This window comes from Camelus bactrianus, chromosome 1 (genome assembly GCF_048773025.1).
Source record: "Camelus bactrianus isolate YW-2024 breed Bactrian camel chromosome 1, ASM4877302v1, whole genome shotgun sequence".
Taxonomy (NCBI): Eukaryota; Metazoa; Chordata; class Mammalia; order Artiodactyla; family Camelidae; genus Camelus; species Camelus bactrianus.
Genome location: NC_133539.1, coordinates 1,518,222 through 1,545,675, shown reverse-complemented (window position 1 = coordinate 1,545,675; position 27,454 = coordinate 1,518,222). Strand labels below are relative to the sequence as shown.

Here is a 27,454-nt window from a genome sequence, read left to right as displayed (position 1 = left end):
AAATACTGTATGATACCACTTATATGTGGAATCTAAAAAATGCAAAACACTCGTGACTATAACAAAAAAGAAGCAAACTCACAGATATAGAGAATAAACTAGTGGTTCCCAGTGGGGAGAGGGACGGGGTTCAGGCAATATAGGGGCAAGGAATTAAAAGGTACAAACTATTACATATAAAATAAGTTACAAGGATATACTGTACGACACAGGGAACATAGCCAATACTTTATAACTATAAGTGAAGTATAACCTTTAAAACTGTGAATTACTATATTGTACATCTGTATTGTACACCATACTTGAAAGAAAATAAATAAAAAAGACTAAATAGACATAAAACAACTAACAAGATTAAATCAGTAATTGAACATTTCCCCAAAAATAAAAGCCCAGGATAAAATGGTTAAATGCTGAATTCTACTAAACATTTATAGAATAATCAACACCAATCCCTTTTTTAAAACCTGCTTTGTCCAGCTATTTTATTTTTTACTTTTATTTATTTTTTTCATTTTTTGAGGGGGGAGGTCATTGGGTTTATTCATTTTTTTTAACAGAGGTACTAGGGATTGAACCCAGGACCTCAGGCACATGGGGCATGCACTCTACCACTGAGCTATGCTCTCATCCCCAGCGCTAATCTTCCTTAAACTTCCCCCACAGCAGAAGATGAGGGAACACTTTCTCATTCTATGAGGTCAGTATCATCCTGATACCAAAACCAGACAAAGAAAAAAAAAGAAAACCTCAGACTGAAATTTCTTATAGATAAAAAATCTCCAACAAAATACAATCATACAAAATCCAGCAGCATATTAAAAGGATTATACACCACAACCAAGTGGGATTTATACAAAGAATGCAAAAGTGATTGAATGTATGAAAACCAGTCAACGTAATGCACCACATAAATAAAATGAAGGAAAACAACCACACGATTATCTCAACTGATAACAGGAAAAGAATTTCACAAAAGCCAACACTCTTTCACAATAAAAATACTCAATAAACTAGGAACAGAAGGAACTTCCTCAACATCGTAGCGAGCATATGGAAAACCCACAGCCAACGTCATGCGCATCGGTGAGACGGAAAACGTCCCCCCTCCAATCAGGAACAAGGCAAGGGGTCCCCCCTCCAATCAGGAGCAAGGCAAGGGGTCCCCCCTCCAATCAGGAGCAAGGCAAGGAGTCCCCCCTCCAATCAGGAACAAGGCAAGGATGCCCACTTTCACCACTTCTAGTCAACGCTGTCCTGGAAGTTCCAGCAAGAATCACATGCAAAAGAATAAAGTTGAACCCTGTCTCACACCATATGCAAAAATTAACTCCAAGTACATCAAAACCTTAACTATAAGACCTAAAACTACAACTCTTAGAAGAAAACATAGGGGTAAATCTGCATAACCTTAGATTTGGCAACAGTTTCTTAGATATGACGCCAAAAACACAAGCCACGTGGGAAAAATAGATCAATTTGACTTCACCAAAATTAGAAAATTTTGTATATTGAAGGATACTGTCAGGAAAGTGAAAAGGCAACCCACAGAATGGAAGACGTTATTAGCAAATCATACTCCTGATAAAGATCTAGTATTCGGAAAGCATAAAGAAATCCTAAAATTGGACAACAATTAAAAATGGGCAAAGCACCTTGATAGACATTTCCTCAAAGAAGATATATGGACAGCTAAGAAGCACATGAAAGGGAGAACAAAATCATTGGCGTTCCAGAAATACAGATCAGAACCAAAAGGAGATGGCCCTCATTAGGGTGGCTATAGGCAAGAGGAAGAAATAAGAGAAAAATGAGAGCAAGTGTGAGGAGGTTGGAATCCTTGTTTGTTGCTGGTGGGAACGTAAAACGGTGCAGCTGCTGTGGAAAACTGTCTGGCAGTTCCTCAAAATGTTAAACATAGGGTTATCATCTGACCCAGCAATTCCCCCCCTAGGTACACACCCAAGAGAATTAAAAAGAGGTGTTCAAACAAAAACTTGGACCAAATGTTCACAGCAGCTCTATTCACATTAGCCAAAAGGTGGAAATGACCCAAATGTCCATCAACTGATGAATGGATAAATAAAATGTGGTATCTCTGTTTGATGGACAATTAGCCCTAAAAAGGAGTGAAGCACTGATCCATGCTCCAGCGTTGATGAACTTGGAAACATCCTGCTGAGCGAAAGGAGTCAGACACAAAATGCTACAGATTGTATGACTCCATCTACATGAAATGTGCAAAACAGGCAACACTGTAGAGACAGAAAGCACATTAGTGATTGAAGGGGGCAGGGAGGGACTCTTAATAGCACAGGATTTCCTTTTTTTTTTTTTTGGAGGCACTGGGGATTGAACCCAGGATCTCCTGCATGCTAAGCATGTGCTCTACCACTGAGCTATTTCCCTCCCTCAAGGATTTCCTTTTAAAGTAATGAGAATGTTCTGGATGGTGGGCATGGCTGTGCATGTGACTGTACTAAATGCCACTGAATTCTGCACTTCAAAATGGATAAAATCATAAACTTTGTATTATTTGTTATCACAATTTTTATAAATTACGTCAGCTAAGGGGCTTCTAAGGGTGAGGCCCTCATGGCCAGCGGCACTGGAAGTTATCCGAGTTGTAAATCTTGGATGATCTTACAGGTGAGATATTTATGTTTTAATTTGGGAAACTATTTATTGAGATCAAGTAGTTTTTCATATGATTATTGGAAATTTGAATATTTTAAATTTTGTTTGATTCTTTTATATCTTTATTGTTCTAGTTTAAGGTCTTTAAAATTTTCATATTAACCTTTTATCTATTGCACAAATTGCAAACATTTCCTGGCAGTTCAATATCCTCAATTTGTCCATGAAAAAGATTCCCTGTGGGTTTTGATGGAAATTACATCAATGATGGGTCTTCCTTCAGCTTCATACCACCCGGACCCTCTCTTGTCTCCGGATGAAAGCACGACACAGGACCTGCCTCTCTCAGGTAACTGACCATGGCTCTGCGGAACATGGCTTAGGACTCAAATTTCAGTCCCTGAATCTGGTTCTCCTAATGAACCAGGGAGCTCTGACTTCGATAGAAAGTTCCATTTCCTTCTTCTGGAAGGGAAGGTCCTCTCCTGTCCTCAGGCCTCATCCGTCTTGCTCACATGGGTACCACGGAAGCTCACAGAGCCCCCACCAGGAGGGGTCTGTCCTCACGTTGCCTTTTCCCCTAATAGACACACCATCGATTTCTCCCCAATCGCAGGCCAGGCCAGCTGTCCCAGGTGAGGCTCTAAACACAAAATGCGGACCAACAGAGCACATGTCACCATGGGCCCGGAGCTGTCTCCCCAGCTCTGGGGAGGGCCCCTGGCACATGACCCACCAGGGGAAGCCATGGGGTCAGCCACGGGGAGGTTGCACGTTTCTGCCAGGTGTCTGGCGGGGCCAGACTCAGGCCAGGATTCGGTGCCCTGCCAGCATCATCAGTGTCAGGAGTTGAGCAAGGACATCTCATGACAGTGGAACCAGCTGAATGAGAGTCCTCACCAGGAAACACATCAAACAGGAAGTGACGGCATGGGGCCTCCTTCAGGGACAACATACACACCTGGAGGGTATAAAAGCTGACAGCAGGAGCACCTCACACACACACACACACACACACACACACACTAACTCACACACACACACTCACCCTCCTCCAGCCCCACCGCCCACACCATGGCCGCGCCTGCCCTGTCCGTCTGTTCCAGCAACCTGAGCTACGGCAGCCGGGTCTGCCTGCCCGGTCCCTGTGACTCCTGCACCGGCTCCTCCTGGCAGGTGGACGACTGCCCAGAGAGCTGCTGCGAGCCCCCCTGCTGCGCCCCGACCCCCTGCCTGAGCCTCCTCTGTGCCCCAGCGAGCTGTGAGCCCTGTCCTTGCCCATCTGCCTGCACCAGCTCCTGCACGGCCTTGTGCTGCCCGCAGTCTAGCTGCCAGCCCTCCTGCTGCACCTCCTCCCTCTGCCAGCAGGACTGCTGTGCGCCCCTCTGCTGCAGGCCCGTGTGCTGCACACCTGTCTGCTGCAGGCCCGTGTGCTGCAGGCCTGTCTGCTGCAGGCCCGTGTGCTGTGAGCCCACCCCCTGCCCCTCGTCCTGCTGCAGACCCTCCTCCTGTGTGTCCCTGCTCTGCCGCCCCGTGTGCAGACCCGCCTGCTGTGCCCCCGCCCCCTCCTGCCAGCCCAGCTGCTGCCGCCCGGCCTCCTGCGTGTCCCTGCTCTGCCGCCCCAGGTGCTCCCGCTCGGCCTGCTGTGTCCCCGACTCAGCCTAGAAGTCCGGCTGCTGACCCTTCCTGCTTTTATCCAGGGTCCTTTCCCTAGCAGGAGGCCACCCTCCCAGCCAGCTGCACCCTCTCTCGCTTTAACAACCACAGGGAACAGAATGTGAGCCCCTTCACCTGGCCCCGCCCCTCATCTCAAGGACTCGAGCTGCTCACCAAGTCCCTTCTGATGCTGGTCCCTCGGGTGCCCCAGGAGACGCACTGCACCCCCTGAACCCTAGGGTGCTGTCCTCACCGCAGCAGGCCTGTTCCCATCCCAGGACGTGACATAACCTCTGAGTCCTAATAAAGCCACCTCCATCTCAATGACCTGTCCTGTCTGTGGATTCGCGGTGGCAGGGTGAATGGGACGCCTGGTGCTGGCCTCTGTGACCCCCACAGGCCAGGCCCACTCTGAGGCCCGTAGCCCCCTGAGCTCCAGCACGCAGCCCTGGGGTCCATCTCAAGAAAACTGCCTCTGGACCCATGGCCAGTGGTCGTGGGACAATGGTGGACCCCAGTTCGCTGCAGTTCAGACAGCGGCCTGCCTCGCTCCTTCCTGAAGCAGACCCCTCAGGACAGGCAGCAGGGGCTGCCCCCAGGGCCAGAGACCAAGCTGACTCAGCCTTGTCCACCCTCCTGGCGGCAAAGGCAGGTCCTTATGAAGGGAGAAAGTGAGGGTCCCAAGGACAGAGATGTTGCTTGCCTGCTGCGGTCCTAGCGTGTCTGCAGGGGCCCTAGCCTTCGTCCTGTGGCTTGAATAAGGAAATGTTCACATCCTGAGACGTAAGGGGGTCATTCTGGCTTGTGCGTGGGCGCCCTTGAACTTGATGCTGACTGAAACGGCATCTGCGGCCTGTCAAACACGCACCGTCCATCAGCTTTAATTATTACAGAAAAGGGCACATTGACCAGGAGTAAATAAGGTCCGTGTTGAAAACACAGATGAAGCACCCCTCCCAGGGCGCCAGTGCCGGTCCTCCTTTGATGATAAGACCCCGCCCAGGTGCCGAGGCCGCGCCGTCTGTGCCTATGAGACCTTGAACACATGGATCCCTGACTTGTTTAAAGTTCTTTCTTTTGACAAGATACAAAACTCTGCTGGGGGGGGCGGGGGGTGGAGCTCAGAGGTAGAGCGTGTGCTCAGCATGCACAACGTCCTGGGTTCAGTCCCCGGTCCCTCCATTAAAAAATAAACAAACAAATATATATATATATATATATATTTTAAACTGTGCTGAAAAGCCTGCTTCTCCAGAGCAGTTTCTTGGAGTCTGGGAAGCGGACTTCTGGGCTAGTCCTCAACCTGGCTCAAATAAAACTCTTTTCTATTCTTACTATATTGATTATTTATTGATCATTTCCGTCAGCACGCTCAAGCGTCTCCGTGCGCTGGAGGCGACGCTGACACTGCGGGTCTGAGCCCTCCTCCCCGTGGCCTCAGCCACCGCAGGGTCGGACAGCAGCAACTCACTCCCTAGACCCTGCACTCGGCCCGGCTGCTTGCACGCTGTCAGCGGCGCGGCCGGGCCCCGAGAGCGCGGCTCCCTGGGACGCCGTCCCCGCCACCTCGGCCAGCGCCCCGTTGGATGCTTGCCTCTGCTTCGCCAGGACTGCAGTCCCAGGACAGCCACTTTGGAAAACAGTTTCTCAAAACTTTAGACTTTGAATATGACCCTGCAAGTCCACTTCTGGGCGTCTACCCGGAAGAACTGAAAACAGGTGTGCCAGCAAAAGTGTGTGCATCAGCGTTCAAGCAGCTCTGCTCACAATAATCCAAAAGTGGAAGCAGCCCACAGGCCCATCGGCTGAAGGTGGATAAGAATCTGCCCCGCCGCTCAGCGGAGTATCACTCAGCCACGGAAAGCAGGGAAGCGCCGATCACGCTGCAGCTGGAAGAGCCTCGAGAACGTGGCACCAAATGACACAAATGCACTTGCTCACAAGACACAGACTCACAGACACAGAAAACAAACTTACGGTTCCCGGGGGGAACGGGGTGGGTGGAGGGATAAACTGGCAGTTCCGGATTTGCAGACACTAACTACTACATATAAAATAGATACACAACAAGGTCTTACTGGACAGCCCAGGGAACTACATTCACTACCTCGTAACAGCCTGTAATGAAAAAGAGCGTGAAAAGGAACATATATACATTCGTGTGACTGACTCACTCCGCTGTGCACCAGAAATTAACACAACACTGTAAACTGACCACACTGCAGTAGAAGAAAAGAAACAGAAAAAGAAAAATTCCTAAAGAAAAAGGAAAATGTGATGTTCAGCGAGGGAAGCCAGACCCCAAAGGCCACGTGGTGTGTGATTCCACTGACAGGAAACGCCCAGAACAGGCCACTCCAGGGACAGCCCCTGGGAGCCAGGGGACAGGCGAGGGGAGGACGGGAGCCACTGCTGATGGCTTTGGGGGGATGGGCGGTGAAAATGTTCCAAAGGAAAATAACGGTGACGGTTGATGGCTGCACAACTCTGAATACGGTGACACCCATAAATCGTGTGCTTTAGTGGGTGGACTTTACAGCATGTGAATTATATCTCCGTAAATCTGCTAAAAGCAAAACGTTTCATTCCATCCCCGGTTCTGATGGATTCCGAGGCTTTTGTCTCCCCTGTATCCGAGTGGAAATCAGTGACTCCGGGGCAGTGAGAGGAGCCCCAGGAGGCCAGCCGTGGCCCGAGTCCTTGAGGGGTTTCCGGGAATGACAGGGCAGAACCCTCAGGCTGACTTTAAAATCAACAGAAAGAAGGAGGTGGTGACAGGACTGTGAAAGATTTTCCCAGGGGACCCGGAGCCACCCCAAAGTGGGTGTCGGCAGGGGCTGCACAGGAGGTCAGGCTGTGTGTCACCCTGGGTCATCAACTCCTGGCTTCAAGCTGTGAGGGACACCGCCCAGGGCATCCAGCTGACTCCCAGGGGACACGGGAGAAGAGCTAGCCAGGGTGGGTGGGCTGGAGGGTCCCAGCCAGGGTCACAGGACGGAGAGGACAGGCAATGCTCTAGGAAAGTTCTAGACAAGGGGGAGCCCTGCATCCTGCGGACAAGCTCCCCCACTCCTCAGGGCCCGGCTGTCAGCTCCCCACGCAGGAGGGTGTGTTTGCCTGTGCAGCGGATGAGGCATCAGTGAGCACTGAACAGCCCAGACCCTCGCTTACAAATAGGAATAATAAGGGTCCCCAGACACTTAAGGAAATCAACACGAAAGGGAAGCAAAACTCTGAACAAACGATAAAGCAAGGAAATGGAGGGGCTACCACTTCCTAAAATAAGAACAAGATGTGGGTTTAAAACAACAAAAAAGGAAGGAAGAAAAGAAGGAAAGAGGTAGAGGGGAGGGAGGGAAACACTCAGAGTTTCTGGAAACTAAAAGCATGACTCTCCGAACAAACAGGAAACCAACAGACAGTCTGCGTATGGACTGCATGTGGTAAGAGGTGACCGGGAAGATCAGGCAAGGATTTTCCCAGAATGCAAAGCGGGACAAAGAGCTGAGGACGGGAAGAGGTTAACCACAAGGCGGGTACGTCTAGGGGACCCAGCATCTGTGATCCTAACCCGCGCCGCCGCAGGAGACACAGCCTCCGGGACGGAAGGAGGTCATCCCGCAACAGAGTAAATGTGCCTCGCGCTCAAAGACGATGTGAACAACGAGGTCGAAACAAGCCAGCAAAGGCCTACAACAACGTCCGGAGCGCGGGGCGTCTGAGGACGTTAAAGAGCGACACGACGCACACACCTCCACAAGGTTCCAGGAGGAGAAGTGGTCGCTGAAAGAACCAGTCGTACCAACAGGAGACCCAGCAGCGGGGCCACCTCTCCCCGACGCGGAGGGCGACCCACCCTGCCCCAGGCTCAGCCTTGCACCCTTCAAACACCAGGAACCCAGGACGGTTACTACCCAGGAGGCTTCTGAAACTGCCACTCAGAAGAGTACTCGTTTTTCCTACAAAACGAACAGTGGCGCTGCCTTTCCAACCGTCCACAGCGCGCTCACAGGTGCCCGGCACGGCGCCTCAAGCCCAGAGAGCAGGGGCCGCAGAGGTGTCCTCCGGTGACAGCACGGCCGTCGGTCCCGCTTCCTAAGTACACGCTCACCCCCTGGGAAACTTTAAAGTCCCTTTCTACGTGACTTCTGATCGATGGTGCAACTAAGACGGACTGACAGACCATTGAGAAGCTGATGCCCCTGAAATCAGCGGGCGCCGGGAGCGAGAGGAAATGGCGAAGCGGCGCGAACGGACATCTACTCTTTCCACTGTACAGGCCGGAAAGCAAAATGTAAGCATTCAACTCAGTAAGCCAGGGAAAACGCCTTAAAAAATGTTTAAAGAGTAGGAGAAAGGAGCTTTAAAAGATTTAAAGTAAAAACTAATGAAATATAAAACAAAGACTGTCACTTTAAAAATATCGATAAAATGTTAAAAGCTCTGGCAAGTCTAATAAAAAATACGTTAAAAATGGGAAAAAAGAATATGCTCGCAGATTCAGGTTATTTTTGCTTTTAAGTATAAGAAGGTAGTATGAGTATATTTATCCTAAAATTTGAAAATATAAATGAAATATACCATGTTCAAAAAACATATAAACTACCTACATTGACTGACAAAGTGAAAGAAAAATTTTTAGTCCAATAGGATTATTACCTTTATTTGGCAAATATACTGAAGATCTGTTCTGTTTCAAATATGGAAATGGATTTTTTCCTAGTCAAACAAATTTTATTGAAAAAAATTTTAATACAACACAATCCAAAGAAAATTTGAAAAGATGTTGAAAGATCTGATTCTCCAAAAGGCACAGACTCAGTTCTCAAGGTGTAGGGAACCCATCAGCCTTCAGCACGGAGGCCTTTCCTGTAATACTGCAAACATCCAGAGCTCAGAAAGAAACAGAAGTTTTCTGGGCTTATCTCATAAGGCTGGCAAAACCCCGATGCCAAAACCAGCCGGGAGAGAGAGAAACTGACTAGTGACCTATGTCATGTAAGAGATTGTAAATAATGTTTTAGCAAATTTAATATGGAGATACATTAAAAGAACAACATGCCAGGGGGGAGGGTATAGCTCAGTGGTTAGAGTGCGTGCTTAGCACACATGAGGTCCTGGGTTCAATCCCCAGCACCTCCATTAAAAATAAATAAATAAACCTAATTACCTCACCCTAAAAACTAATAAAAATAAATCTATAACAAAAAGCAAAAACAAAGTGGAGGACAAAATTTAAAGTCTATTAATTTCTTAAAGATCAGAAAAAAAGAATATGCCATTGTCAAGCAGAGTAGTTCTCAGAAATGATAGTTCTCAGAAATGATATAATTAACAATGCTAGTAGGTGGAAACAGAAAAGTCATTGAGAGTTAGAACTCTCAACACACACACACGTACACACATATACACACATACATGCACACACATGCACACACATGTACACACATATACACATATACACATACACTTGTACAGACACATGTACACACGCATATACACATATCCACCTACACACAGATATACACGTATACACATACACACATACATGTACACACATGTACACATGGACACGCATACACACGTGCATGTGTACACACAGAAACACATACAGGCATATACACACATGCACGTATACACATATACACACATACACACATGTATACATATACACATATATGCACATACATATGTACACGTGTACACACATACACAGATACGCACAGGCATATACACACATGCGCATACACACGTATACATGCACACACATGTATATGCATGTACACACATACACGTGTATACACACGTACACATATATGTACATACACCTGGATACATGTGTACACACATACACAGATACATTCACATAAGGCATATACGCATATACATACCCATACACACATGTACACACATGCATGCACACATATATACATACACACATACACATGTACACACACGTACATACACAAAGACACGCATGAGCTGCCAAAGGCACCGCCATCACCTTCAGGACCCGGACAACAGGGCCTGTCCCACCGGTCCCGGCCGGGGCTCTACTGCATCCCCGTCGTGGCGTGGCAGGGAAGCAGAAGGACAGCACAGCCGAGGGGCCGGGGGCAGCGCGCTGTCAGCCACACTGTCTGCTGGGCCCTCATTCCCTCCCAGCACCTATTCCATCTGCCCGGCCAGCACCAGAGGACACTGCCCTTCTGCTCACACTCAAATGCCCAGAGATTCCTTTTTTTGCATGTTTTTAAAAGTCATTTGGTCATTTGACCTTCCACCGACCCGCCAGCCCCGACCACAGGCTCCCAGCCCCAGCCCAGGGCTGGGAAGAGCTGAGGTGAGAGCAGTGACTGCTGAGAGACGCTCTGAGCTGGGACGCAGACAGCTCACAGGCTAAGGAGGAGGCCGCTGCCGAACAGGGCGTGAGCCGTGAGTGAGGAAGAGCCCTGACACCTGCTAGATCAGGCTGGACCCAGCACAGTCCTGGGAAGAGCGGAGAACGTCTTTACATCTGCCGTGGCTTGTCCCAGACCCAGTGCCACCCCCATCCTTCCCACTCACAAAACCCAAGGCTTCCCGGGAGCAGGCATGGGGGAGGTTGGGAAGGGGTGGGGGGTGCCATGAGCAGAGCCCTTCACGGCCGGGCGCTCAGTCTCCCCGCCACCACCGTCCCTTTCATAGCTTGCTGCCCTCCGAACCCGATTTTTGCATCTGTACAAGGGGGTCCCAAAGGGGCGCCTCGCACGGGGGCTGACCTCAGGAAGCACTCAGGTGTGACTGTGCATGTCGGAAAGGTCACGTGCCATGCCTCATGCAGACCAGAGACGTTCTTAGTGTCCCGATCATTCCCCTAAAGCAGCGCTGACTTCCTCAGCTCTGGGACATGGATGAAGCGCACAGTTCTCTCACCACCACTAGAAGAGCCACCGAGAGGACGTGTAAAAGTTATAAGAAAAACTAAACAAAGTAGTACGTAAACAAGAAGGAGGCCCAGTAGGACCCTGCATGTGTTCATCAAAGAGAAACAGGTATGTGTGTAAACTGGAACAAGATCTCCAATGCACAAGAATAAAACAGCTTAGTCTAAAACCAGACAGGTGACATCAAGGAGCTGGCCTTATCTGGTGTCCAAGCAAGAGACTGCTGGAGGAGCGGTGCAAAGCTTGTGAAAACGCACACTGACGGCCCCAGCGGTGACAGAGGACGTATCCCATTCACATCACAAGACAAAGTCAAGCTGCTGTGAGAAAGAATTAATCAGATGTTTGAAAATTTTAAATTTGGAAATAAGTTGATAAAGGCCAAAAAAGAGCCTGGAAATAAATGGCAAAAGACTGAAATGTGGTCTGAAAGATAAAAATCAAGAAAATGTCCTAGAGCAAAGGATAAACATTTGGAAAGTGAGAGAAGAATAAGAGATGGGAAGGCTAGTTCCAGGAGATCTGACATCTAATGGGAGCCACAAAAGGAGAGACCAGGAGAGACTAAATAATTTTCTAAATAGCACAAAACGTTTCCCGAGATGAGCTTTCATATCAAAAGTCTTGGTGCATCCCAACCACAGAAAGGAAAGTGACACACAAGCCCAGAAACACAAAACACGGCATTTGAGAACAAGGATAGAAAGAAAACCCAAATGTTCCTGGAGAGTTAACAAAGATACACTACGCATCTAACTGCGAATGACAGATAACAGCTTCAGACTCTCCCCAGGAAATCTGGACATCACAAGGCAATGGAAATATGTCCCACCGCTTTGGGGAAACAGTTATTTAAAACCAGAATTCTGGAAACCATCATAAACTGGAAAGGAAAAGTGGCTGTGTTCTCGGTCACATGAGAGATCTTAAAACGTAAAGCCACCAGCATATATGAAAAAGTCTGATACTTCACCACAGCAAGATGAAAACAGAAACAACGCCGAGTATAGCTTGATAGGCAACAGAGGAAGGCACCTGTGTGTGTCACAGAAGAGGAGGAAGCTCACAGACCCCGTCGTGGGTCCTGAAACTCCCAGCACCTGCTCAGGGAGACACAGGTGCCTGGAAGGCAGGGGGCCCTTGGCTTTCTGTGAACCGGTCCTCTGTTCCACTCATATTTTGTAAAATGTGCAAGTTTCACTTTATAGTTACGTTTTTAAAGGCTTACATGTAATTTAGAAAATACTTAAAGCGTCCCATACACCAGCCAGAATGGTCATCATCCAAAAGTCCACAAATGATAAGTGCTGGAGAGGCTGTGGAGAACAGGGGACACTCCTCCCCTGCTGCTGGGAATGTAGTCTGGTGCAGTCATTATGGAGGACAGTATGGAGATTCTTCAAAACACTAAAAACAGACTTACCCTATGAACCAGCAATCCCACTCCTGGGCATATGTCTGGAGGAAACTCGAATTTGAAAAGACACCTGCACCCCAATGTTCATAGCAGCACTATTTACAATAGTCAAGACATGGAAACAACCTAAATGTCCATCCACAGATGACTGGATAAAGAAGTTGTGATATATGTATACAATGGAATACTACTTAGCCATAAAAAAGAATAAAATAATTCACTTGCAGCAACATGGATGGACCTGGAGATCATCACTGTAAGTGAAGTAAGCCAGAAAGAGAAAGAAAAATACCATATGATATCACTCATATGTGGAATCTAAAAAAAGAAAAAGAGGACATATATGAACTCATCTACAAAACAGAAACAGACTCACAGACATAGTAAACAATCCTATGGTTACTGGGGGGAAAGAGGTGGGAAGGGATAAATTTGGTAGTTTGAGATTTGCAAATATTAACCACTATATATAAAAATAGATTAAAAATGAGTTTCTTCTCTATAGCACAGGGAACTATATTTGGTACCTTGTAATTACCTTTAACGAAAAAGAATATGAAAACGAATATATGTATGTATACGTATGACTGAAACAGATGCTGTACACCAGAAATTGACACACTGTAACTGACTATATTTCAATTTTTAAAAAATTAAAATGAAGCACCCCACACACAGGAGAGATGGAACCACAATTCATCACTTTGGAGAAGTGTTCACCTCTAGGCCTCAACTCAGCATAACCTTGCCTCAAATGTTTTCCGTAACTTTTCTGGAGCCAAACACAGGAGAGACGGGAAACATCCTGCAACTCAGGACATTCATACTCACAAGTTTAGTGAGTAAAACTATTGAAAATACGCCAGCACTAATGAAGGCTCCCGCAACCAGCTGTCAACACCAACAAGGAAGGGCGGGCGTGGAGCCTCCTGCTGGGACGACACAGGCCAGGGAGGGGTATAAAAGCCCAGCACCCCTAGGCACCTCACACTCCCTCACACTCACACTCAGGCTCACACACTCACCCTCCTCCAGCCCCACCGCCCCCACCATGGCCGCGCCCGCCCTGTCCACCTGCTCCGGCGAACTGAGCTACGGCAGCCGGGTCTGCCTGGCCGGTCCCTGTGACTCCTGCACCGGCTCCTCCTGGCAGGTGGACGACTGCCCAGAGAGCTACTGCGAGCCCCCGTGCTGTGAGCCCCACTGCTGTGAGCCCCGCTGCTGCGCCCCGACCCCCTGCCTGAGCCTCCTCTGTGCCCCAGCGAGCTGTGAGCCCTGCCCCTGCCCATCTGCCTGCACCAGCTCCTGCACGGCCTTGTGCTGCCCGCAGTCTAGCTGCCAGCCCCCCTGCTGCACCTCCTCTCCCTGCCAGCAGGACTGCTGTGCGCCCCTCTGCTGCAGGCCCGTGTGCTGCACGCCCGTGTGCTGCACACCTGTCTCCTGCAGGCCCGTGTGCTGCAGGCCCGTGTGCTGCAGGCCTGTCTGCTGCAGGCCCGTCTGCTGCAGGCCCGTGTGCTGTGAGCCCACCCCCTGCCCCTCATCCTGCTGCAGACCCTCCTCCTGTGTGTCCCTGCTCTGCCGCCCCGTGTGCAGACCCGCCTGCTGTGCCCCCGCCCCCTCCTGCCAGCCCAGCTGCTGCCGCCCGGCCTCCTGCGTGTCCCTGCTCTGCCGCCCCAGGTGCTCCCGCTCGGCCTGCTGTGTCCCCGACTCGGCCTAGAAGTCCTGCTGCTGACCGGGCCCGTCCCCCCCAGGGCCAGCCGGTCTCTAGGGTCCCTCAGCAGAGGGGCTGAGCTCAGCGATACTAGCATTTGGCGTCCTCCCGGAGTTTAACCCCCAGAAAGGACCTGGAGACCATCTCCTCTGTGTCACCAAGAACAGGGACTCCACGTCCTCTGGGGTCTCTCAGGAGTTGCTGCCACGGTCATCCCAGAACCTAAGCGCAGGCCTGAGTCGTGGAAGAGGGCCCTGTCTCTCCTAGCCCAGCCGCTTCTCCCAGCCCCGCCCCTCCCCCAGCCCCGCCCCTTCTCCAAGCCAAGCCTTTCCTGCAGCCCCGCCCCTCGACACCCCGCCCTTTCTCTCAGCCCCGCCCCTCCTCCAGCCCCGCCTCTTCTCTGCTCCCGGGGAAGGACCTGCCTACCTGGCCTGATGACCTTACTTCTCGACTTCATAAGCTTCTTCATCTGTCATCCCTACTGCTCTGAGTACGGTGGCGGCAGGGGCTGGGGGGAGGGTGCATACAACCCCCAGGACTCCCAGCGGAACCTCCCGTGACCTTTCATGGTAAGAGAACCAGGAAGACCTCGGAGTCGGGGCCTGGCAAGACCCGGAGCAGCCACCCTGAGTTCCCGCCGAGATCTGCGCTGCCCAGCCCTCCCGCCGCTCCCCGTGGCTGAGAGGTGGCCCGGCACCCCACCGTCAACCATAAGGCCCCAGGAGGCCTGCGCTCTGCAGCCCAGCCACATCCCGCCCTCTCCTCCGCGGCCGTGGCCCTCCCTCCAGGGTGGGATCCTGGGGGCAGTGAACAGTGTTTCCTTTGCGCCTCCATGCTGGGGCCATCCTGGCCAGGCAGACCACCCCCATGAGAACCCGCAATGGGTTCCTGCTGCCACTCTTGGATGGACCACGGCATCCACGCCAGGCCACCCCCAGCAGTTGACCAAGCACAGCAGGAGTGCGAGGGCAGGGCCATTCCTGACAGACACCCGCCCTTTGCTCAGGGCACCCCATCCACCTGCCCCAGGCCTTCTCAGAGCTGTACCAGGGGCGGAGCCACTGCTCATCTGGCCCTCCCTCCTTACAGCTCACTCACATGAGTATGGTCAGCCTGGCCACGTTAAGGCTCTTCCCCACTCCCACTCCCCCATTACTCTTTCATGGGCATCCCCACAATAAACTGCTAAAAAACTTATCCCACTTGGCATCAGCTTCTTGGAGAATACAAACTGACTCACGTACCCACATTTTAGAGCAGAAAGAAGGAGGGAGGAAGAGAGAAAAGGGAAGGAGGAAAGGAAAGAGAGAGAGAGAGAGAAAGAAAGAGAAAAAGGGAGAAAGAAAGAGAGAAAGAGAGGAAGAGAGGAAGAAAGGAAGAAAGAAAGAGGAAAGAAAAAAAGAGAAAATAAAGAGGAGATGGGGGAGGGAGGGAGGGAGGAAGAAAGTGCCCATACTAGAGCAACACGCTTACATGGAAAATTCACACCAGCCTCTGGTTGCCTTTAAATTACTTCAATTGATTCTGAGGAATTTGGGCACAATTTTCACCTTGATTTGCATGTATCTCAATTTAAAAACATAATGGCTTCATCTACTTGTTATTCATCGGTATCACCTTTTTTTGGCTCCTGGAAAGATCTTAGTTGTTTATACACAATTACAATAACTCCTCCAGAGTGAGTATGTGCCCCATCCAGGGAGAAATGGCAACGTCTCTCTCTGAGGTGCTTGCAGGACGAAGTAGCCACTGTTGTTTCAAGACAGACCGTGATAAGTTAAAGACGGTAGACCATAAACCCTAAGATGCAAAACAAGGAGCTGTGCTAATGAGGCAACAAAGGGAAAAATGGAATCATACATAAAAGCAACAAATCCAAAAGAAGGCGGAAAAGGGGGAAAGGGGAAGAAGGACATGCGACAAGCTGGCAGCAACAGCAAGAGGAAAGGTGAAACCCACTGCATCAGTAGTCACACTAAACCCAAGTTGTCCGCACACTCCAGTCAAAAGTCAGAGACTAGTGGACCGAGTTTAAAAAAAAAAAAAAAAAAAGACCCAACATTATGCTGCCTATGAGAAATGCAGTTTAAATATAAGAAGAAAACAGGTTAAAAGTAAAAAGAGGGGAAAAGCTATATTAAGCTAACGTTAATCAAAAGAAAGCTGCAGCAGTTGTGTTAATTCCATAAAATAGATTCAGGATCAAAGCATACGGCCAGGGACTGTTAATGAGGATCATGTCATAAAGATCAAGGAGTCAAACGACCCTAAATGTGTGTGCGCCTGATAGCAGGCCTTTAAAATGTATGAAGCAAAGCGTGGCTGACCTGCAGAATCAGACAAACCTTAACGGGCTCCTACAGCCTGAGATTCGAATAGCCCTTCTCGGTAACCCACAGCACAGGCAGACGGAAAATCAGAGGACGCGGAGTATTCCAACATCGTTAGCCAATTTGAGCTATTTGACGTTGAAAGACTCCACCCTCAAACAGAAAAAAACCTTCTTTTTAAGTGAATGCAGAACATGTACCAAGATAAATCACATTTGCTAAGATAGACCTACAAAGGCAACAAAGCAAATTTCTACGGCTTTGAAAAAATTCAGATAACAAATTGGGTATTTTCTGACCACGGTGGAATTAAATGAAAAATGCAGTAACAGAAAGACCTGGTAAAATCCCCAACTATTTAGAGAAGAAATAGACTTCTAAATAACCCGTAAATCAAAAAATAATGAAGAAAGGAGGAAATCAGAAAATATTTTGACTCATATGAAAGTGAAAATACAACATGTCAAAACGTGGGGGACGCTGCCGAAGCAATTCCGAGGGAGAAGTTTGTGGCACTGCGTGTGCTTGTTAGAGAAGAAGAGAGGTCTCAACTAAATGGCCTCAGCTTCCAGCTGAAGAAACTAGGAAGCAGATTACACCGAAAGAAGAAAGACAGCAGCAAAGACAAAGTGGAAAGTCAGTGGAACGGATAACAGAAAGGAAGATAAAAATCAAATAAGCCAAGGGCTCTTTCCTTGAGAAGACTGATAAAGCTGGTAAGCCATCAGCCGCACTGGACAGCAAGTCAAGCAGAGACAGTGCCGCTCACCACGCCGGGGGTGGGAGCCGTGGCACCGCGAGAGGGCCTGCAGGTGGTGGGAGGATAACCAGGGAACATCCGGACCCGCTTTAAGCCCAGGAATCTGACAGCCTAAGCAAAATGGGCAAATTCCATGGAAGACACAAACTACCAAAGCTCACTTGAGAAGAAGTATACACACGGAATAACACATCCACCAAAGAAACTGATTGCAGTTAAAACCTTCCCACAGCCCGCCTGTCCTTCGACAGGTAAACGGTGAGCAAACAAAAACACCCACGCCTCGGAGTCTTCCTCTTCCGACAGAAAGGAGCAAATTATTGACACACACCACAGCTTGAGTGGATCTCAGGGGAACTGTGTAAGTGGAAAGTCAGTCTCAAAGGAATGATGCTATTTACGTAACATTCTCAATTTGACAAGAGGATAGAGACGGAAAAGAGCTCAGTGGTCCTCAGGGGTCAGGGATGAGAGTGCGGTGGGCGTGGTTCTAACCAGGTAGCTGAAGGAGCTTTGTGGCAGGATGGATGGTACCATCCTGTGTCTGACTGTGGTGGTGCCGACGTGACCTACGAACGTGAACACGCCGCATAGAACCACACAGCACACAAGTGCCTGTAAAACTGATGAAATGGGAGTCAGATCTGTGGGCTGTCAATCTGGTGATTTGCCCTCATTACGCAAAGTGCTATCATTGAGGGAAACTGGGCAAAGGGTAGTCAGGAATTCCCTCCACTTTCTTTTGACAACTTCTTAGAAATCTATAATTACTTCAAAATTTTAAAAAAGCAACTTTTCACCAAGAAAACTCCAGGCAACTTGACTTGTGAATTCTATCAGATGTGACATGAAACACCAGAGCATCGAACAAGCCCCCTGTCCACCTGCCGCTGGGCCCTGGGAGGAGGCCACAGGAGACGCTGTGTCACCAGCATCTTCTGGAGCTTAAACCGGGGAGCTGCCCTAGACCCCTGTCACTGTCGCACAACCTCTGAGATCTCCAGGAATCTGCCTTCTACTCTCAACATTGTTCCCCGTCACCCGGAGCCCAGGGCCCCTCCCCAACACGGTGTGCCAGCAGGCATGAGGAACACTGCCCTGGCTGCCTCCCCCACTCCCCAGACGGTCCATCTGCCCCCTGAGACTGCTCCAGTCTGCCTCCCACCACCCATGCCCCCCCCCCCCGGTGAAGGTGTAAGGACGGATGAATCAGGCAGCATCTGGCTGAGCCTCACAGCGCCGCCCTCTGTCCTGCCCGTTCCTGGCCTCTCCCCTTGGGGACCAGCTGTCCTCCGCGCCCCAACCCAGGAGCACCAGGATCAGGCCAACAATAAACCCTCACAGCCACAGCAACCCCACCAGGAGCCACCACAGCACTCCCCCCCGAAGGAATCATGGCCACAAGTGTCCCCTGACCCACCATCAGGGAACCTGCAGGAGGAACAGCTTGACCACAACTCAGCCCCAACACCAGCTTCCCTAAGGGCCATACCCTGGTCAGGTGGTCATCAAGGTATCCAGCCAGCAACTGACTCATCTTATGAGGCTTCCAGGCCCCCCAGGCACTAACAAGGAAGGGCAGGCATGGGAGCCTCGTGCAGGGACAACACACCTACCCAGTAGGGGTGTAAAACTGACAGCTTGAGCACATCACACACACACACTCACACACTCACACTCACCCTCCTCCAGCCCCACCACCCCCACTATGGCCGCGTCCGCCCTGTCCACCTGCTCCGGCGACCTGAGCTATGGCAGCTGGGTCTGCCTGCCCGGTCCCTGTGACTCCTGCACCGGCTCCTCCTGGCAAGTGGACGACTGCCCAGAGAGCTGCTGCGAGCCCCCCTGCTGCGCCCTGGCCCCCTGCCTGAGCCTCCTCTGTGCCCCAGCGAGCTGTGAGCCCTGTCCCTGCCCATCTGCCTGCACCAGCTCCTGCACGGCCTTGTGCTGCCCGCAGTCTAGCTGCCAGCCCTCCTGCTGCACCTCCTCTCCCTGCCAGCAGGACTGCTGTGAGCCTGTGTGCTGCAGGCCTGTGTGCTGCAGGCCCGTGTGCTGCAGGCCTGTGTGCTGCAGGCCCGTGTGCTGCAGGCCTGTCTGCTGCAGGCCCGTGTGCTGCACGCCTGTCTGCTGCAGGCCCGTGTGCTGTGAGCCCACCCCCTGCCCCTCGTCCTGCTGCAGACCCTCCTCCTCCGTGTCCCTGCTCTGCCGCCCCGTGTGCAGACCCGCCTGCTGTGCCCCCGCCCCCTCCTGCCAGCCCAGCTGCTGCCGCCCGGCCTCCTGCGTGTCCCTGCTCTGCCGCCCCAGGTGCTCCCGCTCGGCCTGCTGCGTCCCCAACTCGGCCTAGAAGTCTGGCTGCTGACCGGCTGGTCTGCCGGCCTCTCTCCAGCTGCTGTCTTTGACCCTGAGCCCAGCTGTCCTCTCTCAGGAGCCCCGGAGCCCCTCTGCTGGCACCAGGACCTCCCCTCTCTCGTCGGTGGACACACAGCTGCTGCCTAGAGGGGACTTGAACATGCCGCCCACAAACCCCTCAGCTGGGGGGACTGCCGGCCCCGGGAGCCCTCCTCTGCAGGGTTAGGTGCTTGTATTTCATGTGTCAAAGGTCAACTGCCATCGTCAATAAAATGTTTGTGTGGGGAAATACGGACCCATGTCTATTTCATCCTCCTCCCCAAGCCACTTTGACCGCTCCGTGTCCGGGCAGTCGGGCTCTGGTAAAAACCAGGCAATAAGGACATCGTCTCAAACCTGAGCGCAAAGCAGCTGAGAAACAATAGGGTCTCAAAGAGGACGCCAAGTGCAGGCTCCACGTCCCCTCCTCCCCCAGGGCTCCCTCCCCATGGCAGACAGCCTGCCAAGGCCAGCACAGGGCTCGAGCCGGGTGCAGAAGGCTTAGACCCCAAGTGCACCTTGGGCCTCTGCTCACGCCCACCCCCTGCCCGTCCAGGTGAGAGGTGACTTGGGGAGCAGCTGAAACCCTGTTTGGTCAGGATCTGAGAGTCCAAGACTAGCCCTGTGCTGACTTCTGCTGGAGAGAGGCGCCCGCAAGGAGGCCTGCCTGTGTGCCGGGCTGCGTATGAGTCCCTGTGGGCCTCAAGGGGGTCCAGGGGTTGGTTCAGACATAACTCGTTCTGCTCAGGGTTTCAAGGTCTGATTGGGAAGGCACAGAGAAGAAAGACAGCTTGGGAACAAACCCTCAGGACAGTGGGCAAGGGTGAGCCGGCCATCTCAGTGGAGCTGGAGTCACGTGGGCAGCACTCAGACTGACCGGGTCAGCACTGGGCACCCTTCCTATCCCTTCATCAGGAACGAAGTGATGAGCCCACTGGATCAGGAGGATAGTGGAGACCAGGAGCAGAAGGCACCCCCCGGGTGGGGGGTTGTAAACCCCACCCCAACCCCAGTTTAGCTCTAACCAGGGAAGCGAGGACAGAGCAAAGGACCCTGAAACAGAGAGTGGCTGGATACATGCACCCCAGTGCTAAGAGCAGCACTGCAAACAACAGCCAAGACATGGAAACAGCCTCAGTGTCCATCGACAGATGACTGGATAAAGAAGCTGTGGTGTATGTACACAATGGAATACTACTCAGCTATAAAAAAGAATAAAATAATGCCATTTGCAGCCACATGGATGGACCTAGAGATCGTCTTTCTAGGTGAACTAAGCCAGAAAAAGAAAGAAAAATACCATAGGATATCACTCATAATTGGACTCTAAAAAAGAGAAGAAAAGAGGACACTATGAACTCATCTACAAAACAGAAACAGACTCGCAGACATAGTAAACAGTCTTATGGCCACCAGGGGAAAGGGGGTGGGAAGAGATACATTTGGGAGTCTGAGATTTGCAAATGTTGGCCACTATATATAAAAATAGATTTTTAAAAGTTTCTTCTGTACAGCCCAGGGAACTATATTCAATATCTTGTAATAACCTTTAATGAAAAAAATATGAAAATGAATATATGTATGTATATACATGACTGGGACATTGGGCTGAACGCCAGAAATTGACACACTGTAACCGACTATACTTCAATTAACAAAACAAAACAGAAAGTGGCTGGATGGTAGGCCTGCCTTAACTCTTAAATCTCTCAGCTTGCTGGAGTTCATTCAGACCTGGACCCTTGTCGGTTCAAACTTAAGAAACTATGATCGTCTCCACAGATAAGCGGATAAAGGCCTTGAGGGACTCTTCACAGCACAGGGTTAGAAAGACATGGGGAAGGATCCAGTTCACCTGCCCCAGGAAAAGTGAAAGGAGGGACGTTGGCACACGTGGAAATCAGAACCTACCACCCACCGCGACGCCAAAATGGTCCATCAGGGGGATGAGCGGGGCGTGGGCGGCTCCTGGCCCCCCTCCACCACCGGTGGACATTGGGACCCTCGGCGGCTCCTGACAGGAAGGCCGTGTGGGTGGTGGCCAGGTGCCCACGACTCACTGAGCGTTAGGAGGCGGATGCTCAGAGTGCACTCTGCCGTCTCAGGTGCCACCAAACAAAGGAAGACCGGCGTGGCCGTGCGGGGTGCAAAGGAGAGGCCAGACAGGCCTTGCAGCTTGGGGCTGCCCCCGTGATGGGATGAACTGTGTCCCTCCAAAGCAGATGTGCTGGAGTCTGACCTCCACAACCTCTGAATGTGATCTTACTTGGAAATGGGGTCTTTGTACATGCTAAAATGAGGACAGTGAGGTGGGCCCCAACCCAGAGGACACAGGACCGTGTCCTCATTACAAAAAGGGAAGCTGCAGACACAGAGCCATGCACATAGGGAAGACGGGAGAGGATGCAGGTGGGGATCAGGGTGGTGCCTGGAGCCAAGGACACCAGAGATGCCTGCAAACACAGGGAGCCGGGAGAGGGGATGGAGCGGATTCCCTGCCGCCCTTGGAAGGGACCAGCCTCCCACACCTTGGCCTCCAGACTGTGAGACCATGCGTTTGTGCGGTTGAAGCCGCCCAGTCTGGGTGCTTTGCATGATAGCCCAAAGAGGATGCTGCAGCCCCTCCCCAACTCTGGCCGTTGCAGAGGGTGGAGAGGCTAAGAAGAGGGTGCCTGTGGGTCAGGGACCCAGGCCCTGGGGTGCTGAGCCCTGGAGAGCATGTCCTTGGAGAAAGCTGTCCTTGAGGGAGGGAGGTGGGGCCTTTACATCCTCTGCAGGCAAGGGAGGGGGCTCCCAGGGGGTCACCACGAGGGCAGCAGAGTCCCCTGCAGGGAGGACCACCACTGCCCCGGGCTGTGATGCCGAGAATCTGTGCTGGATGCTCAGGGAGGGGGCATAGGTGTGGGCCAAGGGGGATGCCGCCCGAGAGTCCCCGCGGCCCCAGTGTGGACCCACGGGAGAGAGGGCAGGGTGGACTCAGGCCAGGGGAGAGAGCCTGGAGCAGGACAGACCTGGGCAGAAAGACCATCAGCCTCCGAGTGACCGAGGAGGGAAGGTCCGGCTGGAGGGGCTCTTCCCCCGGCTGGGGGCACAGGGCAGGAAGAGGCCCGAGGGGGAGAATGGGCTCCGAGACCGGCAGCAGGGCCGGGGAGCCGGCTCCGCAGCCCCCGCGTGGCTCTCCTCCCTGCCCTTTGTGTCCCCACTTCCACCCACAACCCTGAAGGTCACCACACAGTTGAAGGATCACAGACGGAGTGTGGAAGTGGGGGGCTGTGCCACCGAGAAGCGGGCCGTCCTGTGGCTGCCATAAAAGTGACCACGAACGTGGCTGAAGCAGCTCAAAAGTGTTGCCCCCCAGCCGTGGAGGCAGAATGGGAAGGGAGTCTCCTGGCCACAGTTGGGGTGTGAGAGGGCGGGCTCCCCCGGAGGCTCCAGGGCAGAGTGTGACCCCCGTCCTTTCAGCTTCTAGAGGCACTGCATCCTCGACTCGTGGCCTCGAGTCTTGCTTGCCCCTCCCGTGGCCTCCCCTTCGGTGGCCGTCTCCCCGCCCCCCATCAGCCCCACCCGGAGGACCCAGAGCATCTCCCATCGCAAGGCCCTCAATTTACTCCCGTCCGCAAAGTCGCTTTGCCGTGTAAGGGGACGTATCGCAGGTCTTGAGGGCAGGACGTGGCATCCCTGGGGAACCACAGAAGTCCTCCCCGCCCCGCCAGGCTCTTTCCCACCCACGGGGAGGGGGAGGAGCCCTGCGTGTCTGCAGAGCATCCGGATTTAATTTAGTGGTGTGAGCGCCACCTATCAATGCTGCACAGAAGGACATTTTACACAAAAGTGGTCAGTTCAGGACCTTAATGCCCTCGGTCCACCCAGAGCAGGGTGAGGACTGGTCTTATAAGTTCAGGGGACAGAGTGGGGTCCCTTGCTGAGCGCTGGGAGTTCACCTTCGGCATGAGCTTGGTCACCCATACGGCCATCTGGTGACCTGACCTGCTCTGTAAAAGGAATTTTCTAGAATCCGGGGGAACCACCCCTGGAGGAAGCAGTTTAGGGAATGACGGGGGGGGAGAGACACTGCTCCGCGAGCATTGCGCTCTGACAAACGTCAGACCTTCGGTGCAGGAGGCTGCCGAGCCTGGACGCCGCCCCAGCCGGCGTGGGCGCCGGGCAGGTGACCCCGCCGGGGACGAGGCCCTCGGCCTGGCCGGCTGGGATCGAGCAGCCTCGCTGCGACGCAGTCTCGTTGGGCACGGAAGGTGTGGAGAGGACGATGTCTGGGCCGCCCCCTGGGAGTTCAGAGTTGGCTGCTTCTGACCCACACACGGGCAGGGGTCCCGGCAGGGCCTGGGCTCAACAGCAGGAAGGGACACCACAGGGGATGGGTCTGCAGGCCAGGGCGGGGCAGGAGGGCGGGCAGCACCCGGAGGACTGGCGGGAGGGGGCCACACACACAGGGGCTTGCAGCTCACGGGCAGGCGTGTGGTCAGCTTGCAGCTCACAGGCACACACACGACAGGCCTGCTGCTCAGTGACACATAGCAAGTCTCCCGGCAGGGGCTGGGTGCACGGCAGGCTGGCCGGCAGCCCGCAGAGCAGCTAGTGTGGCACCTGGTGAGGCGCTGAGGTGGGGTCAGGACTGAGTACAGGGCTGGTCTGGAGGCTCCTCCCCGGGTGACCTTTACGCCCAGGCCATGGCATCCTGGCCACAAGGTATGCGAGTGCCCTCCTCCTGGCCGCCTGCTGTTTTTCCTCCTCGTCCCTCTCCACAGTCTCTTCCTGGAGTTCCCGGTGGAAGTGACCCAGTTCAGGAAGCTCCTTCTCAGCGGGAGGCACCCAGTGACACAGTGGTCCTGTGACTTCTGTAATTGGAGCCTGGGTTGGATAGGGAAGGGCCATCATGTGGGGACAGAAGTCTCACATCATATTCTCAGGGTCCTCCCCAGTTGTAAAGACCCTGTGTCTGTCCGCACAAGCACAGTGTCCCCCACTTTGATTTGGAAACTCAGTGATCCAGAAGGTTCTTCCACAGGGCTGGGCTCCTCACTGGGAGCTGCAGCCACACTACTGCCATGATCACAGCGACGGGGTTCCAGCTTCGAGCCGGGGCTGAGTTAAGTGTTTCACGTGGACCCCCTCGTAACTGATTGATGACCAGTCCTGCCACCGCCCGGGGGCGGCGGGAGCCCCGTGTGCACAGGCGGTCCCTCAGGGCGATTCAGAAGGAGCCCATGATGGGCGCACAGTCTCAGCGCTGAGACGGAGAAGCAGGCACTTGAAGGTGTCAGCCCCCTGGGTCCCTAGTCCTCACATTGTGCCGCGTGCGCTGGGGCCCTGGGCGTGTGCTCTGAGATTCTTGCATCTGTCGACTGGAATTTTTTTTTAAAAAGTCAAATTTGGGAATTTTGTCTGCTGTTTCTTCCCAGTTCTGTTATACTTCAGTGTCATTCTCCTCTCCTCCCCGGGCAGAAATCACTCGCACGTTAGCCTCTCTGATGTTGTCTCACAGGCCTCCCCGTCTTTCTTAGCTCCTTGTCCCCCTTCTTCAGGTTGGATGATTTCCACTGACGTGTCCTCAGGTCCACCGAGCCTTCCCTCTATCAGCCCAGGGTGGTGACGCCTGCTCCTCGGTTCCCACGGTCGGAATCCTCCACCGGCCCCCGCACCCCGCAGCCCGAGCTGTGGGATTCCCCGCTGCCCCTGGAACTGCCCGTTTCTGCAGCCGTGTCCTCACAGCCCCCTGGCTGCCTCTGCCTGGAGCGCCGCCCCGACCCCTTCTCTGGACGCAGAGCCAGCTCAGCGCCGCCTCCCCGCTGAGGCCCCCACACCACCCACCAGCTCCCCACTTCTCTCCATCTGCTGAGCCTGCCGTCCTTTCCGGGACTCAGCCCCTCTGGAATCATCTCATGCATGAATGTTTCATGCACTCATTTGCTCACTGCCCTGGAAGGCTCAGGCGGCGGGGGCATCTCCCTCGCCAGCATGTAGTGTAATTTGTTGCATGAACGAATCAGCTCTTATACTGATTACTATGAAGCAGGAGCCGGCAAACTTTCTGTAAAGGGCAGAGAGCGAGACTCTCAGGCTCTGCGGTCACGCGGCCTCCCTCAGCACAGCTCAGCGTGGCCGGGGGAGCGGCCCCGGATGCTAAGCACGCAGGCGGGCTGTGCCCACGGAGCTCCGCTCCCACACAGGCAGCAGGCCAGCGCTGTCCCACAGGCTCCCGCTTCGGCGTTGTCCTCTGCAAAAAACCCTCAAAATACAGTATTGCCTCAAAGTCTTCGCTGACATCACGAGACCTAAAGGAGTAAGAGGTTACGTCTCTGAGTCCGTGCAAGGGTGTGCTGGGCACAGTGATGGCCGGAGGAACAACACACACCCCACGTAAATTCAGACCAGAACATCCTGTTTACAGGAGGAGGAATTGGCCTCAAAGCCAAACTAACTTGTGGTGAAGAACAATACAGGAAAGCGCGTCCCAGGATAATAAGATGTTGGCAACAACCTCGAGGAAGTCAGCAGGTGAGCTTCTGTGCTGCTGGGACGCCCACGGCCTGGGTATAAAGGCCGACTGGGCAGGGAGGCTGCAGACATCGCCGCCCTCCATCCGACGCCAGCCCAGCCCTAAACCACCATGTGCCACACCAGCTGCTCCTCCGGCTGCCCGGCTGCCTGCTACGTGCCCAGCTCCGGCCAGGCGTCCTGCTGCACGGCCAGGCCCTGCCAGGCGTCCTGCTATGTGCCCCTGACCTGTAAGCCAGCTGTGTGCGTGCCCGTGAGCTGCAGGCCCGTGTGCCTGCCCGTGAGCTGCAAGCCCACCGTGGGTGTGGCCCCCTCCTGCCAGTCCTTTGTGCGTGTGCCCGTGAGCTACAAACAGGTCGTGTATGTGGCCCCCTCCTGCCAGTCCTCCGGGTGCTACCAGCCCCCCTGCCCCACCCTGGTCTGCAGACCCACCTCCTGTAGCACCCCCTCGTGCCTTTGACCGTGAGCCTCCTCCCAGCTGCTCCCAGTGAAGACGGGGCCACACCTGTGCCCCTCCAGGCACGAGTCCTCGGTGGACCTCCAGGTTCTGCACGTGGCAGATGGAAAGCGTGCTCTACCAACCCCCTGACCTCCGGGGTGAGAATGTGGACGGATGACCTGGACCCTTCCGTGAACTTGTGCACCCCCGTCAGGAAGCCCTGGCTCCCGGGGTCCCTCTCGGTGTCCAGCAGGAAACCACACCCCGTGTGTGACAAATAAACTGTGCTTTCTCAGTGCAGTGTGTCCCTCCATTTTATCTTCATGTATTTTGAAGTTTTCTTCTATTATTTTTTCCCCACTAGAGAGCAGTTTATCATCTTTAGACTCAAGGAATTAAAGGCGTGGGTGCTGACTATGCCAGGCCCAGGGCTTTGCGGCTCCTGGGGGCAGGCCCAGCTGCAGCAACGTGCAGGGAAATGGCGGGGCAGCAGTTAGCAGATTTGGTCTTCAATGTGGGGGGAAGGAGCGATGATTTTGGGGGCTGGGGAGCAGCAGGAAGAAGAAAGTGGTCTGAGGAGGCGGTGGGGCCCAGAGGGGCAGAGTTGAAAGGATAGAGAAAGGAGGCCCCTCCCCACGGTGCTGAGGAGAAGGCACTCGGCTCAGTCTCCTCCT

The 27,454-nt window shown here is 53.0% G+C and overlaps 4 protein-coding genes across 4 annotated transcripts in view; 3 read left to right on the top strand and 1 right to left on the bottom strand.

The window, feature by feature from the left end:
- The window catches only part of TSPEAR (thrombospondin type laminin G domain and EAR repeats), a 124,275-nt gene that overhangs the window by 72,665 nt on the left and 24,156 nt on the right, over positions 1–27,454 (bottom strand). The gene's annotated exons all lie outside the window — the stretch shown is intronic.
- On the top strand, positions 13,624–15,552 carry LOC141573282 (uncharacterized). The gene has a single exon (XM_074341723.1). The coding sequence runs from the start codon at positions 13,688–13,690 to the stop codon at positions 14,351–14,353; it is 666 nt and encodes a 221-aa protein (XP_074197824.1). The 5' UTR covers positions 13,624–13,687; the 3' UTR covers positions 14,354–15,552.
- Positions 19,080–20,093, top strand: LOC105078008 (uncharacterized). Its single transcript, XM_074341787.1, has one exon. It carries the CDS (start codon positions 19,146–19,148, stop codon positions 19,779–19,781), a length of 636 nt encoding a protein of 211 aa, XP_074197888.1. The 5' UTR covers positions 19,080–19,145; the 3' UTR covers positions 19,782–20,093.
- LOC105078009 (uncharacterized) lies at positions 26,393–27,076 on the top strand. Its single transcript, XM_010966506.3, has one exon. The coding sequence runs from the start codon at positions 26,454–26,456 to the stop codon at positions 26,799–26,801; it is 348 nt and encodes a 115-aa protein (XP_010964808.2). The 5' UTR covers positions 26,393–26,453; the 3' UTR covers positions 26,802–27,076.

Bases quoted from the DNA above. Each gene is read 5' to 3' on its own strand.
- LOC141573282 (XM_074341723.1), top strand. From the start codon at position 13,688: ATGGCCGCGCCCGCCCTGTCCACCTGCTCCGGCGAACTGAGCTACGGC.
- LOC105078008 (XM_074341787.1), top strand. From the start codon at position 19,146: ATGGCCGCGTCCGCCCTGTCCACCTGCTCCGGCGACCTGAGCTATGGC.
- LOC105078009 (XM_010966506.3), top strand. From the start codon at position 26,454: ATGTGCCACACCAGCTGCTCCTCCGGCTGCCCGGCTGCCTGCTACGTG.